This window comes from Daphnia pulicaria, chromosome 4 (genome assembly GCF_021234035.1).
Source record: "Daphnia pulicaria isolate SC F1-1A chromosome 4, SC_F0-13Bv2, whole genome shotgun sequence".
Lineage (NCBI taxonomy): Eukaryota > Metazoa > Arthropoda > Branchiopoda > Diplostraca > Daphniidae > Daphnia > Daphnia pulicaria.
In genome coordinates, this window is record NC_060916.1 from 148532 (window position 1) to 165091 (window position 16560).

Genomic DNA, 16560 nt, shown 5'->3' on the forward strand with positions numbered 1-16560 from the left:
AGTTTGTCACGGAGATTTTAAAAAAGTATTTTATTCTCTTTTTTTACATGATTTGTTTAATTTCTCAAGTCCAATTTAAAGTTGAGCGGGAAATAGACGACCCCTCATTGGTTGAAATGAGTTCCACTTTCACTTTTGGGATTTGTTGTTCGTCGAGTGTCCAAACCCGCCGCTAGAGGAACAAAACAACCAATTACGTTATCAACTTCTCTCAATCTGAACGTCATTCCCGTCATTTCTAACGTCGTAGTTCTGAAGAGAGGAAGCCCAAGAAAATTTACGAAATAGTCATACAAAGAATTATCTCGCCGTCATTCGTTTGAAAAATGGCGTCCAAGGCGGTGTTTTTCACTGCAGCTTTTGGTAAGTGTCGCTTGAATTGACTAGCCTGTTACTGCTTTCTTTTGTGATTTCACTTTCACTTGTTAGACTGCCTTTTCCTCAATGTATATTCCCTTGACAACAGGCTTATTGGCGTGTGCTGCTGGTATGGTCGTGATCTCTGCTGGTGACTTGCCAACACCAGTTAATCAATGTTCTGAAGGCCCAAGTTATTGGTGCCAGAGTATTGCCAATGCTAAATCATGCCGTGCAACAAAGCACTGCATCCAGACAGTTTGGGAAAGGCAAAGCGTCCCAGAAGATAATGACAGCATCTGCGAGGTATGTAAAGAAATGGTCCAGGAAGCCAGAGACCAGCTTCTCTCCAATGAAACCCAGGAGGACATGAAGCAAGTTTTTGAAGGTTCATGCAAGCTTATGCCAATCAAAATGGTTCAGTTGAAATGCATTAAGGTAATATCTTTCATTACGTCATATTCCATCATCTTCCTTACCCATTTTTCTACTTAATAGTTGGTGGATGATTTCATCCCTGAACTGATTGAAATGCTGGCTTCTCAAATGAATCCAACTATGGTATGCACAACAGCTCTCTTATGTAACAATGCCTGGGTTGATGGCTTGTTGTCAGAGTACAAAGGTGCCCAGAAAACTAAAACTGTTGAGCAGTTATCCAATGACAGACAGTGTGAGTCATGCAAGACTTTCATGAGTCACAATGCCATGAAGGTTCAAAGTTCCTCTCAAGTGGATCTCCAACAAATCCTGTTCAATGTAAGATTTATAATTGGGGTTTTAAACCAAAGAACATTAAATTATTGAGTTGAATGTTTTATTGCAGGTCTGTTCACATATGAATAGCTACTCTGATGCATGCATGGGTCTGGTTTCTCTAAACATTGACCAAATCTTCAATGCTTTGGAGCAAAGCTTGCAGAAGGATATGTGCCAGCCATTGGGTTTCTGTGATGAATCTCAATTAAAGGTTTGTACCTATTTTAAATATATTGTTGATGACTTTCAACTGTGTGATAACAACATGCTCTTTTGTATAGCCGATGCGCGTTTCTGTTCGTCCTATGTCGAATGACAGAAAATTCGAATCCAGACTCGAAAAATCATCAAAGATGAATGACGACCTTGAATGCCAGTTCTGTGAGGCGCTTGTAAAGAATGTTCGTGCTATGCTCATCAGCAATACTACTGAAGCGGAATTCATCCAAGTTTTGAACGGTCTTTGCAAACAAACCGGTACTTACGCCAAAGAGGTAATATAGTCTTTTGAACGTGTTACATAATTAATGACTAATAATTATATAATTTGTTTTCTTTTTAAGTGCCAAGCTTTGGTTGAACAATACGGAGATGTGGCTTATTCGTTCATCTTGAAAGAATTGGACCCACATGAAGCTTGTCGTATGCTTACTCTTTGTTCTTCTTCTTCTCTGGGAAGTCCTAAACTTTCAAAGGTACAGAACAAACCTCTTACTTTATTAGAACCATCCTTTATCACCATTTTGCCATTTCAATATAGCTCCCTTCGTCATTCTTGAGGATCCAACCAGAAGATATTGAAGCAACTAAAATGATCCCAGCTAAACCGACCGAGATGGAAGTGAACACTGATTTCCTAGTTGGTCAAGACGAAAGTAACGCTATCCGCACCAACAACTTGGCAGGATTACAAGCGTTGCCAGCCGAGCGTCTACTTCCCGCCTCAATTTCCGTCCTGGGCCCCAGGAAGCCTGGTTGCATGCTTTGCGAATACGTTTTACACGAAATCGTCAACGATCTGAAAAATATCACCGTCAAAGAAGAAATTGAAACTGTAAGTGTCACAAAGCTGCGTTTAGAAAACATAGAGAATATGTCGACTAACTTATTCTAATTGCCTAATAGGTCGTGAAAAATATTTGCAAAAAGTTGCCGTCTAGCATCAGCAAGGAATGTGATAATCTCATCAACACTTATGGAGATGCCATCTTCTTCCTCTTGACCCAAGAACTGGATCCCAATATCTTGTGCGCTCAACTCCAGCTGTGCACTGAATCTGCGGTAGAGGAAATTAAACTCCCAGCTAATCCATTTAAAGGTCAGATTTTTGTTAGATAAAAGTTAAATTTCAAAATACTGAAACGATATTTCATTATAGCTCCTACATCCGGAGATGCCAACACTTGCTCTCTGTGCGAGTTTGTCATTACGATGCTTGACAGCAAACTGGAAGATAATCGCACTGAAGAATCGATCAAAACAGCCCTTGAGGGTGTGTGCCAACGTCTTCCCAAAAGTGTCATAAGCGATTGCGTTCGACTAGTTGATGCTTACTCAAAAGAAATCATTGAAATGCTGTTGGCTGATTTGAAACCCGATGAAGTTTGTGTCGCATTGAAAATGTGCAACCCTAAAACCACCTCTGAAAGTAAGTTTATCTTATCAAGCAGTCGGGTGTTCCTTAATCTTAATACAATATCCTGTTTTGTGCGTCTGTCATCGGTTGTAGTCGCGACGATTAAAGAAGTTCCCAAAGGAATTACCGTTGGCGAATTCCTAGAGACAATCAAACAAGATGTCCCAGCTAAACCGAAAGAAATCGAATCTACAAATACTCCCCAGTGTGTAATGTGCGAATATGCCATGTCAATCCTCGAAAAGCGAATTCTCACCAACAGCACTGAAGTAAGTTGACGGTTTTTACCCTTTTATTGCCAATTGATAATTTTAATTTCTGCTGTTATTAGGAGGAGATCACAAGAGCCATTCAGTTTTTGTGCGCCCACCTACCCAGCACAGTAGCCGACATGTGTATCGATTTTGTCGAGCAATATGGCGACGAGCTATTTGAATTGTTGACATCCGAAATTGCTCCCAAAGCCGTTTGCACACAGATGGGATTGTGTCGGGGAGACGATAAAAGCCACAAATTGCTGGGGCATAAAAACGAAAAGGAAACGGCCCTTGAAGTGACCGGATGGAAATTGCCAAGCAAGTGCGAGATTTGCGAGATTGTTATAGAGTATCTTGACAAACTGCTGGCAGATGACACTATTGAAGCAAGCATTGACCACATCATTGAGAAGGCGTGCACTGTGGTTCCTCGGGGTGCCCAAGATAAGGTAATTGGAATAACTAAGATAGTCTTGTCACATCAGTATGTTAATGGTTTTCCTCCTTGTTTAGTGCACTGGCATTGTAGACACTTACGGTCCGTATCTACTTAGCCAACTGGCAACTATGCTTGATAAGAAGAAGGTTTGTGAATCGGTGCATTTGTGCAAACCACCACCTGGCCAAGTTCAACTGTTGGGCGGAAAACAATGCACTTGGGGTCCATCGTACTGGTGCGCTAGTCCTCAACATGCTGATGCCTGCAATGTAATTATATTACGTCTTTGAATAATTCGATTATTTCAATAACAATTTCTTTTTGTTGTTTTGTCAACAGGCTTTGGAGCATTGCCAGACTAAAGTTTGGATGAAATCCCAACCTTAAAGTCAATGAAATGTGGCCTTCTATGGTTTATTTCCCCCAAATTTTTCTTTTCAGTTTAAAGAGTCAGGTTGCTTCTTCTGCCTTCTCATTTCCCCTTAGATTTTTAGCATTTGTTTGTTTCCACATCTTTCGAAATTCGAATCCATTTTGTACCGGGACTCTGTGATCGGCGAAGCTCAAGAGAAATTATGGGTAGTCGGATCTACTTCTGGATCACCTGTCAACTGAAAGGAAGATCATTGATGGGGTTTTTTAGTTGTTGCAACTGACTGCAAAACCCTTTTCTGTTATCCGTAATATAATGTAGCTTGAATCTTGAAATATATTTCGTTCCGCGTTAATCATTGCGATATCATTATTGGTCGATTCCTATTAACACTACTACAATAATTCAATTAAATTTCCATAATAAATATGTTGATGGCATGTTAAAAATAAAAGATAATAAAATATGGCGGAAACGAAAGTTCAAAGAATTTTTTTTTATCATAAATATTAATATATCATAATTCATATAAACATCATTAAATCATAAGATAAGACACCGAGTTCAGATAAAAATAAAACTCATATTTTTTCTGTTTTCAAGAAAAAAAAATTGCAGCAGTTTGTTTGGCTTGACGCGCAATATCGATTTGATTTTTTCCTCGCTCCTAAAAGTCCTAATAGCCTTGACTGTACAGCATACCCCTACGACTAGTCCAGTACACGTTAAACTCTCCACGCAAAGAGCAGCTCACAACGCAATTTGATTGTATTGACAAATTGCCTCCATCCAGATTTAGCATTATATACTATTACTGTATTACATTATTGGACACTTCAAGGATATTGTATCGATTACAGTTAAAGTTACATTCATCCCTGATAAGTATAACAAAATTTGAAAGTGCGGCTTCCCTTATCTGACAATACTGACATTAATTTTGACGACACCCATATTCGTCTGCTTTTCAACTAACGGACACCAGACTAGAAGTACAAAAAGGAGCATTTGTGGATTCAACAAACTTGAGCACTGGTATTTATAAGAAAATCTTTATATAGACTTCATGACTGAGCAACATTAATTAAAGGGTTAGATATTGAAAACTAGCTATACAATTTTTAAATCAACACTGTCTAAAAGCTTTTGTATTTTTTGCAGGTACCATTGTCTTCTTTTAAAACCACATATTGGACTATGAAATACTGAAGTTGACTATAATCAAAAATTTTAGCCACAATGCCTCTTCAACTTGTTAAAGATTTGCCACCTCATGAACAAGCTTTGCTGACCTGCATGTTTTGCCACAGGAAGGAAGATAATGAATTACAGTATGGAAAATTCTACACAAATGAAAGTGTCACAGCACACTACTACTGCCTTCTTTTTTCATCTGGACTTGAGCAAAAAGGCACAGATGAAGAGGGTATTTTGGGTTTTCTGAAGCATGATATAATTAAAGAAAGCCGACGAGGAAGTAAGTTGAATTGTAGCAAATGCAGGCATAACGGAGCCACTGTTGGATGTTGCAACAAAGCTTGCAAGAAAACTTATCATTTCCCATGTGGGGCCGAGAGCCGCATGCTCAACCAATACTTTGGAGCTTTTAATTCTTACTGTGTCAAGCATCAGCCTGTTCAGAATGTAGTTGTCAAAGGCAATGGACAGAAGGCCACATGCACTATTTGCCACGAAGAGGTTGTAGCTCACCCCAACTTTGATGTCCTATGGGCTCCTTGCTGCAAGAAGCAATCCTGGTTTCATAGAGTCTGCATGCAAAAGCTAGCTCTGAGTGCCGGATATTTCTTCAAATGCCCGATTTGCAGTAACAACACTTTGTTCTGCAGTGAAATGAAACGATGTGGAATATACGTTCCGGAGCAGGATGCGTCATGGGAATTGGAACCCAACGCTTTCCAGGAATTAGTGCAGCGACATAACATATGTGATCACCCTGTCTGTATTTGTCCGAAAGGCCGGCAGCATGATGGCGAAGGAACGTAAGTTGTTAAAACAAATTTGTTTCGTGATAGTTCAGTTAACTTAGAATGGTCTCTTTATTAAATTTTTTTATTGTACAGGAGATGGGAGCTTTTGCTGTGCTCTTCTTGTGGTTCAAAGGGTATCCACATTGGATGTGGCAGATTGGACTGGAGCACGATGGAGTGGGAATGTGATGACTGCAGTTCGCTAGAGTCCCGGCGAACCAGTGCGAATGGATCTCCAACTGCCGAGGTGCCTGCTACAGTTCCGTTAGCATCATCCATGCTGAATCCCGCTGTCGCCGCCAGCACTACGGCAACTCGTACTGGTGTGAAACGGCCTCGCTCAGAAGACTCGACTAGTGAGAGTGAAGATAAATCAAGCAGCAGCAGTGAAGACGAGAGTGAAGTTGACATCACTTCAATCAGCGATGCTGAATCTCCGGACAGCTCATTAGCATCCCCATCTCGTATGATACACGTATCTTATACTTACGAAACATTGCATATCAAACATCTTGCATTTATTTTAAGATTCAGCTCCTACAACTTCTCAACCGTCAAGAAACGTTGCCAAGAGAGGTGGCCGCGGTGGTCCTTGGTCATTGAGAGGTTCTCCTAGCCATTCCCAACCAAAACGGTCGTGCAACTTTGATAAACTTCGCTTCAAAGTCACCGACGATGACAAAAATATCATTGTATGATTTGTTTTGTTGTTTAATCATCTCTTGTTTGTAAATTTAATCATTTTGTGTTCTTACCAGGTAATCTTTGACAACGATGACAAGGCTCCGACTAAATCATACACCATTCCGGTTGATAAACCGACCTCTTCTCATTATCGTAAAATCCGTGCTACCAGCAAGTGAATCTTGAAAATCGACTTTTTATGCACTCTATTATCAATCGTTTTTTGTATAAGTATGTCAAATTGCCTGCCTTTGCGGCTTTCTCAATTTCATTTCCATGTATTTACATTTACAAATAAACGTGAAGATCGGCTGGATCTAATTCACTAAGCTAATCATTTTCTGATTTTCTAAATTATGGCACTAGATGGCGTGCACTTGTATTATGTTTTCTCTTGCAGACGAACTCGGAATTTTAAAATTAGGTACGATGTCTGATTGTCTATTGCCGTCCTCTGACATGGATGCATTTCGAAAAATTCTTGAAAAAGCCAACTCCGTCGTCATATTGACTGGAGCAGGAGTATCAGCAGAGTCTGGAGTGCCTACATTTCGGGGAGCTGGAGGATTATGGAGGACGTATTCTGCACAAAATTTGGCGACTCCATCGGCGTTTCGGTCTAATCCTTCACTCGTTTGGGAGTTTTATCATCATCGCAGAGAAAATATGGCGTCAAAGTCTCCCAACAATGTAATAACCGACAGTTTAACTCGAATGATTTCCTCACTTTAATCTGTATTTTTTTCTTGTTTCAGGCACACAATGCAATTGCAGAGTTCCAACATAGAATGACTAAAGAAGGAAGGCACGTCAGTGTGATCACCCAAAATATTGATGAACTTCATCAAAGGGCTGGTTCAGTCAATGTCTTAGAACTGCATGGCAGTCTGTTCAAGACTCGGTGTCTGAAATGTAAAAAGATAGAACCCAATCATGACAGTCCCATTTGTGAAGCTCTTAGGGGAAAGGGGTAAGATTTTCCTTTTTTACTTGTATTTCAAATAAAAATCTAATTGTCTTACCCTTATTAGATCACCATCCCCAAATGAGGTTGGAGAATTGGTTCCAGAATCATTGTTGCCCAGATGCAAAGCTTCTTCCTGTGGAGGCCTTCTAAGGCCCCATGTTGTATGGTTCCATGAAAATCTGGATTCTGTCGTTCTCAAAAAAGCTGGTAATTAGTACAATTTTTTCTTCGATGTCAATTTTGAATCTGTCCTTTTTACGTGTTAATATTATCTAGATGAGGAACTTAATAGTTGCGATCTGTGTTTGGTTGTTGGAACATCATCAGTTGTCTATCCAGCAGCAATGTTTGCTCCCCAGGTTGCTGAAAGAGGGGTTCCCGTCGCGGAATTCAATATGGAAACTACTCCTGCTACTCATCACTTTGGGTATGAAACACCTAAACATTTGCATGTCGTAAAATTCTTTTCATAACACGTTATTGACGTTTCTGGCAGATTTCATTTTTCGGGTCCTTGTGGGGAACTTTTGCCTAAAGCGCTGGCACCTTGACGATCGTGCCAGTAAAAGAAGAAGAGACTGTTGAATACTTGAATTGCTATAGACACTACGGTTTATATAGACCTACAGCTGATAAAGTAATATGCTTGTGCATTTAAAATCGCATTGTTTTTCTGTAAAAAAAACTACATATGCGTATATAAAACTTTACCAACATCCGGTGAAATATTTTAAAATATGCGAATATTGTTGAATCTCAAACAGTTGCATTGCAGTTTTATCCACGATAATGATTGATTAAAATTAGATTTTTACATAAAGACGATTTATTTCAAACAGAGAAAAATATTTATAAAATAAGTTGAAAACTTTTGGTTGGTTGGACTTTGGAATTCCGTAATTTCGGATGTTAATTGTCAACGAAAACTGTAGCAAGCGTTAAAAAGAAGGTAAATAAAAAAATTTAATTTACCTTTTTTTGTGGAATTCTTTGTTTGTAAATATAAAAATATCACATCTCACATGTGCTTTTAAAAAAAACGAACGAAAAAACAAAATCAATTCCTTTGTGTGTGTGTTAAAGGGACACCAGAAGAGGCTTCAATTTTGTTGTTAGTTTCGCGCCATTTCACGTACCGAATGAAAAGAAGAGTGAGGGATCAGGGAAAGGGTATTGTGAATGGCTAACAATGTTTCTCAGTGACCTCAAACGCGAGTTTTACGATGTTATATTGGGAAAAGTAATAATGAACGACTGATTTACCGATATTTTGTGTGTGATGTAAAGTAATGTCTTTCTCATATTTTCTTTGTACAGCGTGTCTTGATATTTGTGAATTTCGACGTGGATGCCATAGCTTCATGTCGAATTCTGCAGTACCTGTTACTTTGTGATTCAATCAGCTATTCTATAGTCCCTGTGCAGAGCCAAAATGATCTCATTTCAGCCTACAAAGAGAGCTGTGAACAGGTGAAAATGCATTCGTAATAATATATATAGTGTTGAAGAAGTGAGCGTCAATATAATTTCTACAGTCAAACCACATTATTCTGATAAACTGTGGAGGAACTTTGGACATTGTAGAAACATTAGAACCATCAGAGGAAAAAATCTTCTATATTGCAGACTCACATCGGCCATATGATGTTTGTAACATCTACAACGATGGACAGGTAAATATCACTGTTTACTTTTTATAGCGAAAACTTTGTTGATTGTGTGCCATTGTTTAGGTTTGTATACTGGGAAAGGTAAATGAGAAAGAAGATATACCAACATATGAAGATATCTTTGGGAATGATGATGACGATGATGATGATGAGGTAGTTAATAAATTGGCATATGTTTAAATTTGAAACTGATAAATTTTTAAAATAATTAGGGCAGCAATCCTTCAGATGGAGAAGCAAATGGTGATGGTGATGATGATGAAGAAGAAGTTCGTGAATCTAAATCCAAACGTCAGAAATTGGATCCTGCTGAAATGGTTATGCGTCGTAGAGAAAAAAGGCTATGGCATGAGAAAAGAAAGGAGATTTTGTTTAACTATATGCAATTTTCTTTTTATTCATCGTCGGTAAGTTTAATTCAAAATCAAAACTGTATTAAACTTTTATTACCATTCATTTTCGTCGTTTAGACTGCTCTTCTTATGTTTGAACTTGCCTGGAAATTATCTAGAGACAGCAATGATTTGTTGTGGTAATGACTCTTTAAATTTTTAGCTGAATAAGAATGTACATGGTCCATTGGTGTTGCAGGTGGGCTATTATCGGTGTGAACGAACAGCAGCTTCTGGGTAAAGTCGAATCAAAAACCTCGGTTCTTGATAATGGCAAGTTGCAAAGTCACATGATTCGATTGGCCCATTTATCGCAACACGGTGGAGAATCGACAGGAACCAAAGACGCACTGTATATAACCCACGAAAAAGAGTAACATAAAATTTGTGCTATTTAATTTACAGTAATTTAAATACCTTTTTGTTAATACAGTTTAAATTTGTCGATGTACCGACACTGGAGTTTATTGGAAAGCTTAAAATACTCTCCTCAAACAGCCAGTCATTTTCAACTTTGGACACTGAAAGGAGAGAAAAAACTCAACGAGTTTCTAGCTGGATTAGGGTAATTTCAGAATCCAAAAATATTTTACTGTTATTATTGCAACGTATTTTTTTGTTGCTCACAGGCTTCCACTGTCTCAGTGTCGCCAAAAATTTAACTCTATGGATATCGAGCTTCGGAATGATTTGCGTGCCATTTTCCAGAAAAAAGTTGAAAAATACGACTTGGAAGACCTCGTTGAATACAGTTTTAATTCTCAGTATGGATTTCGGCCAAAGAATTCCGCCAGTGACTATGTCTACGCCCTTATAGCGTTGCTTGATTCGGCCGAAAAGGATAAAGATCCAGCCGATGCATTTCACGACGCACTGGAATGTCTTTCAAAGTATGTAGTGTTAACCTCAAGTCATCCTTAGAAAGAATCGTGATTGAGACATTGTTCCTTTCATATCTTTTAGCTCGAAAATGGATGCTGTTTATAAAGGAATCGAACTGGCCAAGCTGCAGCAAATGGCGATCGGAAAAGAAGTGCACACCTGTCTGGATATGGGTCACGTGATCAGCGCAGGACCTTGTTTGTACGCAGTTATCCAAGACGTAATAATAATGAGTCGTATTCATCCCTGACACGAATAGCATCTAAACAACTTGTGCAACATACAGGGGACACCAGACGCCAAGTACTATGGTTATCCGCACAGTTTGCTCATGCTGGGACAGTTTCTTCTCAAAGCCCACATCTCGCGAGCACGAGGTCGTGGATTGAGAGCGAGAGAGCTTCCACTCATCATTTCAGCCCCATCGGCGTCTCGACCATCTCATTGCCTTTTATTGGGTTTGCCTCCTTTATCATTGGATTCCCCCAAAAAGTAAGTGCCTCATCTCCTAGAATTCCATTTACCGTTTCTTAACCGTTTGCAACGATTGTCACAGCTTGATTGGAAAAGCCTTTGAGCAAGCAGCTGAAAACACCCAAACAGAAATCACATCTGTATTTTTTGACTCCTCCGGTATGAGATTTGTGTTGCTGTAGGTAGCGATTTATTTACTAATTCGTTTTTCTCTTGAATGCGCAGTGATCGAGATCAACTCGGAATGCCGAACCAATTTCTTGGATTCGCTCTTTTCACTCCTAGAATAACACAAATTTACCGAACCCGAACGGTCAAAATGGGATTAGTGATTCACATCAAACGAGTATCCTTTTTCTTCTTATTCTTATTTAAGGCTGTACTCCCTCTAGAGAATTTTCTCTCCTTTTTTTTTTAAACATGCCATTCTTGATTTTAAAACAGTGTGTAGAATTTCGTTGGCGATTTCCCGTGCAAATGATATATTATCGCCGATTATACATCCTTTATTGCAATAGCTTTTTTTATTACTTAGATCTTACGTAAGTTAAGTATCTCACGGCAAACAATTGGATGCGCTTGATTCCCGACATGTGTTATGGCTTCCGCGCATCCATTCTGTTTCATTCACGGTTGACAGTAATTTATTTGTTTCCATGTCGCAATTCAATAGTGATGCGCTTGGAAGATCTTACAGTTGCCTTCATTATTCGGGAGATTCTTTTTCTCGGGTGGTTTGATTTGTGGTTCAAGTTAATTGTGCCATTTATTGCCGAGCCCAAATTCGAGCTGCTTAAGATTAAAATCTGTTCCCACCTGTTCTTTCCCTTACTGAAAAGAGTTGAGCTAATTTCTTTTTACGAGGAGGCATAAATTTCAATGATCATGTTAAGTTGGCTCCCATTTCTTTAACCCCAAATTGCCCCGCCCGGAGTAGTTAATCGAGTAGGCGAGAGCCGTGAGCGTCGTGATTCGTGTGCCGATTCACTCTGCCGGTCTCATTTGACTGACTAGGGCGAACCATTTCGGAAATATCTAGACGCAATCAAGCTTGCACATAGAAAAATCAACAACCTTAAAAACAATTTGAAGTCAATCGCCTGCGGATGAGTCAGTACGTATAATTGCTTGCCATGGGCGACTTGTTAATTTAATTTAGTTTCTTTCTTTTGTATAACCGACCGTCATTAATCTTCCTGGTTTACATCTGCCTGAAATCGTGTTAGCAATTTCTACTTGTCTAAACGTTTTAATATGCATCCCACCTCCCCACATGCATGTGACGAAGTTCAACGAACGTTTGCCTAATCCGCCGAAAGCCATCTGCTCTCTACCGGCTCGATCGCTTTTGAATCCTGTCATGCGTGTGCATATTATGCATTTCATTCCGGCAGTTTTAAAAACCGCAATCCGACCGATTGAATGAAATCTTTTAACTTCAAACAAATTCATTCGATCGGAGAACAGGGAGGCCGACGCACTTGTGAATCCGTCGGAAATCTTTTTGAGTAAAGCTCAGCAGGAGCTGCTTTTTGGTTGTTTGACGGAGCGTGATTCCATTTATTAGTATCCCGCCCAGAAGCCCCAAGGCAGTTATTCAAGCTGTGCATCATCACTACACTACAGTGGGAGAAAAAGATGAGTAAAACAACACGGAAGTCTCTCGGCTGTCGAAGGGAGAGAGAGAGAGGTATTTTTATGATTTGCCCTGCGGCGTTCTTTTGTGGGAGCGTGCAACGGGAAGAAGAAAAGTACCGATATTCGTGCAAGTGTTGGCAGTCAACAGACAACTCTCTCGTGAATGTGTACAACGTTTTCCTTGCATTCAAGTGGCGGTATTATACGACTCTCCAAGTTTTCCCCCATTTAAAACATTCTTAATTTTTCGTTTCCGTTGCGAGTGTTTTTAATTGGTTCCGAGGAAACAAAGAATTGTTGGTATTGTTGCGCTATCAACCGTAGAAAGGCCCTCAACGGGGTTGCCTCAGATTATATTAGAGGTTATGCAGTATACTGTTAACGAAGCGATGGGAACTTAATATTGGCCTTCCTTGAGGAGGAAGTAAAGTTTGTTTGTCTCTCGTCTCCAAACTGAAACCTCGGGACTAACTTTTAAGTGAACTCGCCATGGCGAGCACAATGGACGCATTCAAAGGTGTCTTCCGCGAAGAACCCTGGGCTACGCCACTGCTGGGTAAGTGAATTAAATTAAATTAAATGTTGTAATGTATTAAACTAACTTTGTTTGAATTTTTCCAGCCATGTCTGTCATCACCCTGTGCTCACTTTTACTGTACACAGTCGTCTGTTTCTGCTTTTGGATCAAGCCTTCCTTGTCCAGGTAATAAATTATGTCTAGACCGAGGGGGGGGGACAACATTTACAGTACAGTGATCTCTGTTTACTCGACTGGATTATATATCAGAGGTTTTGATTGGATATAAATAACGGTTATTATTATCTAATGAGGTTGCTTCTTTTTTTTGCGACTCAGGAGGTCTTCGTTACTGCCGTGGTTGCAAATTCCATTTCTCATCGGCTTGATGTGCTTGGCTTCCATCGCCATCGTTGCGGCTGTGCCATTAAATGATGGATCGTGTCGCACCCTTTTTATTGGCCCCGGAGTCGGTTATGCGCTCCTGGCCGCTGGATTGCTGTCTAGAATCATCCAGCACACTATGCGAGCCCATGTGTTCCTTCACTGGCTCCTCATCTTCTTCGTCGTTTTGAATCAATTCGTCATCAGCATCGCCTATTTGTTCCGCAGCACCCGGAAGACTTGCAGTTTGACAGTTCACGATCAGCTGTTGATGATGCTCTACCCAGCGTTGCTGATTGGAGTCATTTTACTTCTGGTCTACCGGACAACCCGAAGAACTCGGTCGCAATGGAAATCTCGCCAAGCGATTCACGTTGGACTGGCTGCCACATTCGGAGGAGCTTTTGCTGGTTGTTGGTTAGGAGCCGCTTGCGTCCTCGGCGATGCTCTCCTGTCCTCCTGCATCGGATTCGGATGCCTGACAACCTCTGTGATTGTTTCTCTGATCGCTCTGATCCCCAAACAGGAGCGCATCGATGTCACTGACGACAGCATCTACTCGGAGAAGGAAGATGCCGTCTACCACCGAGAACGTAATCCCAAAGACATGCATGTAGTTACAGAGTATATGGAACCGGTAAGCCGGAGCTCAGAAAAGCAAATCCTTAGTGATCCAGGTGATTTATTTTTATGCGATTATTTTCAATTATTTATAAGATGTTTATGCATTTCTTTATGAATGAATTAGAGATTATTATAGTGCCGATTAGCCCTGACGGCCAAACCATTCCGGACATAGCTTTACAGGCCATAAATAAAGCTCGCAACGGTCAATATCATCATCACCATGGCGGTAATCGGAGATCTCGTGATCATGTCGATGGCGGACGAGGGCATCATCATCATCATCACCACCAACAGCAGCAGCAGCAAGGAGGTCAGCAGCAACGATCTCCTCATCGTTGGCACAATAAACTACGCCCGGAGATGACTTCCAGCCGCAAGACCAATAAAACCCTTAGGTCACGAAAAGAGGTCGGCAATCGTGGCCAGTCTAGAAACGGTCCGGCGGACAAAGTTCATCGAACACCCTACAATCACCGCGGCTGGCTTTACTGACGGAAAACAAAAATACGATTGTGAGTCATTGTAAAACAAGGTATTCGTTGCTTTTCATATCACAAAGTTTACGTATTTATTAGTACCTTTACCCCCTGTATCTTGTATCATTTTTAAAAGAAGCACATTTTCTGTGTGCAAATGGCTTCTTTTAAAAAAGTTGGTTGTCGCATATTCCTATTCACATAGCTGATATTTGTAATACAATATTTTATTATGTTCTAAATATTTACAGTTCCGAATTAAATTCAAACAAGTGAATTTTATTTTACCTTGCACCAAAAGTCGTGTATTTGTTTAAGTAGTAACAACGGTTTTCGGATATAACAATATTAGCAAAGTTTTTAGTGTTCATAAAATACCACTCCAATTCTAATAAGCAAAAAACCCAACCCAGTTTTCGACGCTACAATTCGTCTTCAAGCCAACAAAATCTATTGATCTCTAAAAACAATTCCCATGCTGCTAAACTACTTGATGGCCGTCAGGTGAGGAAGATGGGGACGACGGAGTCATCGAGAAGCTGAGCCTCCTTTGCCTTGTGATCCTTTGCCTTGTGATCCTTTGCCTCCTTTTTCTTGTGATCCCTTGTCTGAGTTGTCTCCATGATCTCCATGATATTCTCCATGTTCTCCTTTACTACCTTTACTACCTTTGCTTCCTTTAGGTCCTTCAGGGCCTGGTGGACCCTCATATCCCATTCCTTCTCCATGATGTTCCATATGTCCTTTTTTTCCTTTTTCTCCGTGGTGTCCTTGAAAACCTTGAGGTCCTTGAGGGCCTAGTAATCCTGTCAACCCTGTAGGTCCCATACTTCCTGCTGGGCCGAGTTGTCCATCATCTCCTTTTGCCCCTGGCATTCCTCTATCTCCTTGAAATCCAGGATTTCCTAGAGGTCCTTGAGGACCTGGATGTCCAGGTGCCCCTGGTAGTCCATGACTTCCTGTTGCTCCCTTTTCTCCGTGGACACCAGGCGCACCAGGGTGTCCAGGATCTCCTTTTTCTCCTTTCAATAATCCTGATTCGATTGTCACAAAAGTTGATTCAGTTAAATTCAAAAATCCTGAAATACTAACGAACTAATTCCAATTTTGCCACACTAGACTAACATATATGTTCAAAAATGATTTTAAGTATGTTTGCTTACCATTTTTGGCCATCAGCGAGACTAATTCATTTAAGTTCGCATTCGAATTATAGCCAAAACCGCGCCATTTTTTCGAATCCGTTTCAGGGGCGTTAACACCTTCCAAACAAAGTAAGAATTTCGATTGTTCAAAATAAATTTTTTGTTTTTCGTAGACTGCTTTAAGTTTTAAATTGTTCTAAAATAATTTTACTTACCTCGATTTAGAGTTCTGACTGTTATTTCCGGTTGAATTGGGAAGTGTCTAAAATAAGGGTGATAGAACGGACCGTAGCTAACTTCTGGCCCTTGCTCGATCATGGGTAACTTTTCTTGGCCCATGCACAGTACGAATAACCCAGCAGTAAGGCATACACAAACCACAGTGGCCAAAGAGATCATTCTGTTTTGGTTTGTGTTTCGAAGTGAACTGTTTCAAAATTGGGAAAACGCATCATTTTATACTCCCGCACTGACAGCATGTCTCGACGACGATTGCATTGAAAGAATAGGCGGCGGAATCATCAAACGTATTAATTGTTTCCTTAAATCAAAATCATAGTCTTTGCTCGGTTATTTTTAGCGACTTTTAGAGTGCATCATTCATGTTGCATACAATTTTTTTGAGTGATCGAACCCATTAGTCTATAGTTCTAATAGTTGGTATTCTTCTTTCGAACCAAATTTCTTCTTTGAACCATCAATTTACATTTCTTTTACTGAAGAATTGTACGTTTCAATTATTGAAAAAAACATGTTACAACACTTTTTTTTTCTTTTTAATGGAATCCGAATCCAGTTTCTGAAAATTGATAGGGTACCTACGACTAACCGCAGAAACAAATTTGCATACGTAGTAGTTTTACGAGTAATGATGACGTTTGACTCGGCGCCGAAA

At 40.0% G+C, this 16560-nt stretch overlaps 6 protein-coding genes across 9 annotated transcripts; 5 read left to right on the forward strand and 1 right to left on the reverse strand.

Annotated features, from left to right (window-relative positions):
- Nucleotides 1-202: 202 nt before the first annotated feature.
- LOC124336073 (prosaposin-like) lies at nt 203-4176 on the forward strand. Its single transcript, XM_046789701.1, has 13 exons — nt 203-363; nt 467-795; nt 856-1116; nt 1184-1327; nt 1398-1610; nt 1680-1811; nt 1877-2170; nt 2242-2434; nt 2495-2764; nt 2846-3021; nt 3084-3458; nt 3523-3717; nt 3788-4176. Exons 1-13 carry the CDS (start codon nt 327-329, stop codon nt 3833-3835), a joined length of 2667 nt encoding a protein of 888 aa, XP_046645657.1. The 5' UTR covers nt 203-326; the 3' UTR covers nt 3836-4176.
- A 346-nt stretch (nt 4177-4522) lies between these two features.
- LOC124336218 (G2/M phase-specific E3 ubiquitin-protein ligase-like) lies at nt 4523-6822 on the forward strand. Of its 4 annotated transcripts, none has more exons than XM_046789935.1 (6): nt 4523-4706; nt 4807-4912; nt 4983-5821; nt 5903-6273; nt 6338-6501; nt 6568-6822. In XM_046789935.1, the coding sequence occupies exons 3-6, from the start codon at nt 5061-5063 to the stop codon at nt 6670-6672; spliced, it is 1401 nt and encodes a 466-aa protein (XP_046645891.1). In that variant the 5' UTR covers nt 4523-4706; nt 4807-4912; nt 4983-5060; the 3' UTR covers nt 6673-6822. The 4 variants fall into 4 exon arrangements, with proteins under 4 accessions (XP_046645891.1, XP_046645892.1, XP_046645890.1 ...); XM_046789936.1 differs by having other exon boundaries at nt 4807-4856; XM_046789934.1 differs by having other exon boundaries at nt 4523-4912.
- A 76-nt stretch (nt 6823-6898) lies between these two features.
- On the forward strand, nt 6899-8176 carry LOC124336398 (NAD-dependent protein deacylase). Its single transcript, XM_046790189.1, has 5 exons — nt 6899-7183; nt 7249-7463; nt 7525-7667; nt 7737-7887; nt 7957-8176. The coding sequence occupies exons 1-5, from the start codon at nt 6923-6925 to the stop codon at nt 8009-8011; spliced, it is 825 nt and encodes a 274-aa protein (XP_046646145.1). The 5' UTR covers nt 6899-6922; the 3' UTR covers nt 8012-8176.
- A 387-nt stretch (nt 8177-8563) lies between these two features.
- On the forward strand, nt 8564-11393 carry LOC124336150 (cell division control protein 45 homolog). Its single transcript, XM_046789839.1, has 13 exons — nt 8564-8700; nt 8778-8930; nt 8996-9133; nt 9194-9283; nt 9343-9537; nt 9601-9662; nt 9722-9895; nt 9956-10087; nt 10152-10412; nt 10486-10624; nt 10691-10896; nt 10961-11037; nt 11104-11393. Exons 1-13 carry the CDS (start codon nt 8650-8652, stop codon nt 11166-11168), a joined length of 1743 nt encoding a protein of 580 aa, XP_046645795.1. The 5' UTR covers nt 8564-8649; the 3' UTR covers nt 11169-11393.
- A 110-nt stretch (nt 11394-11503) lies between these two features.
- On the forward strand, nt 11504-15049 carry LOC124336258. The gene is made up of 4 exons (XM_046789996.1): nt 11504-13072; nt 13138-13219; nt 13373-14094; nt 14166-15049. The coding sequence occupies exons 1-4, from the start codon at nt 13006-13008 to the stop codon at nt 14534-14536; spliced, it is 1242 nt and encodes a 413-aa protein (XP_046645952.1). The 5' UTR covers nt 11504-13005; the 3' UTR covers nt 14537-15049.
- On the reverse strand, nt 15049-16064 carry LOC124336653 (collagen alpha-2(VI) chain-like). Its single transcript, XM_046790442.1, has 3 exons — nt 15881-16064; nt 15684-15782; nt 15049-15554 (listed from the first exon to the last, which is right to left on the reverse strand). Exons 1-3 carry the CDS (start codon nt 16062-16064, stop codon nt 15049-15051), a joined length of 789 nt encoding a protein of 262 aa, XP_046646398.1.
- Nucleotides 16065-16560: the final 496 nt, after the last annotated feature.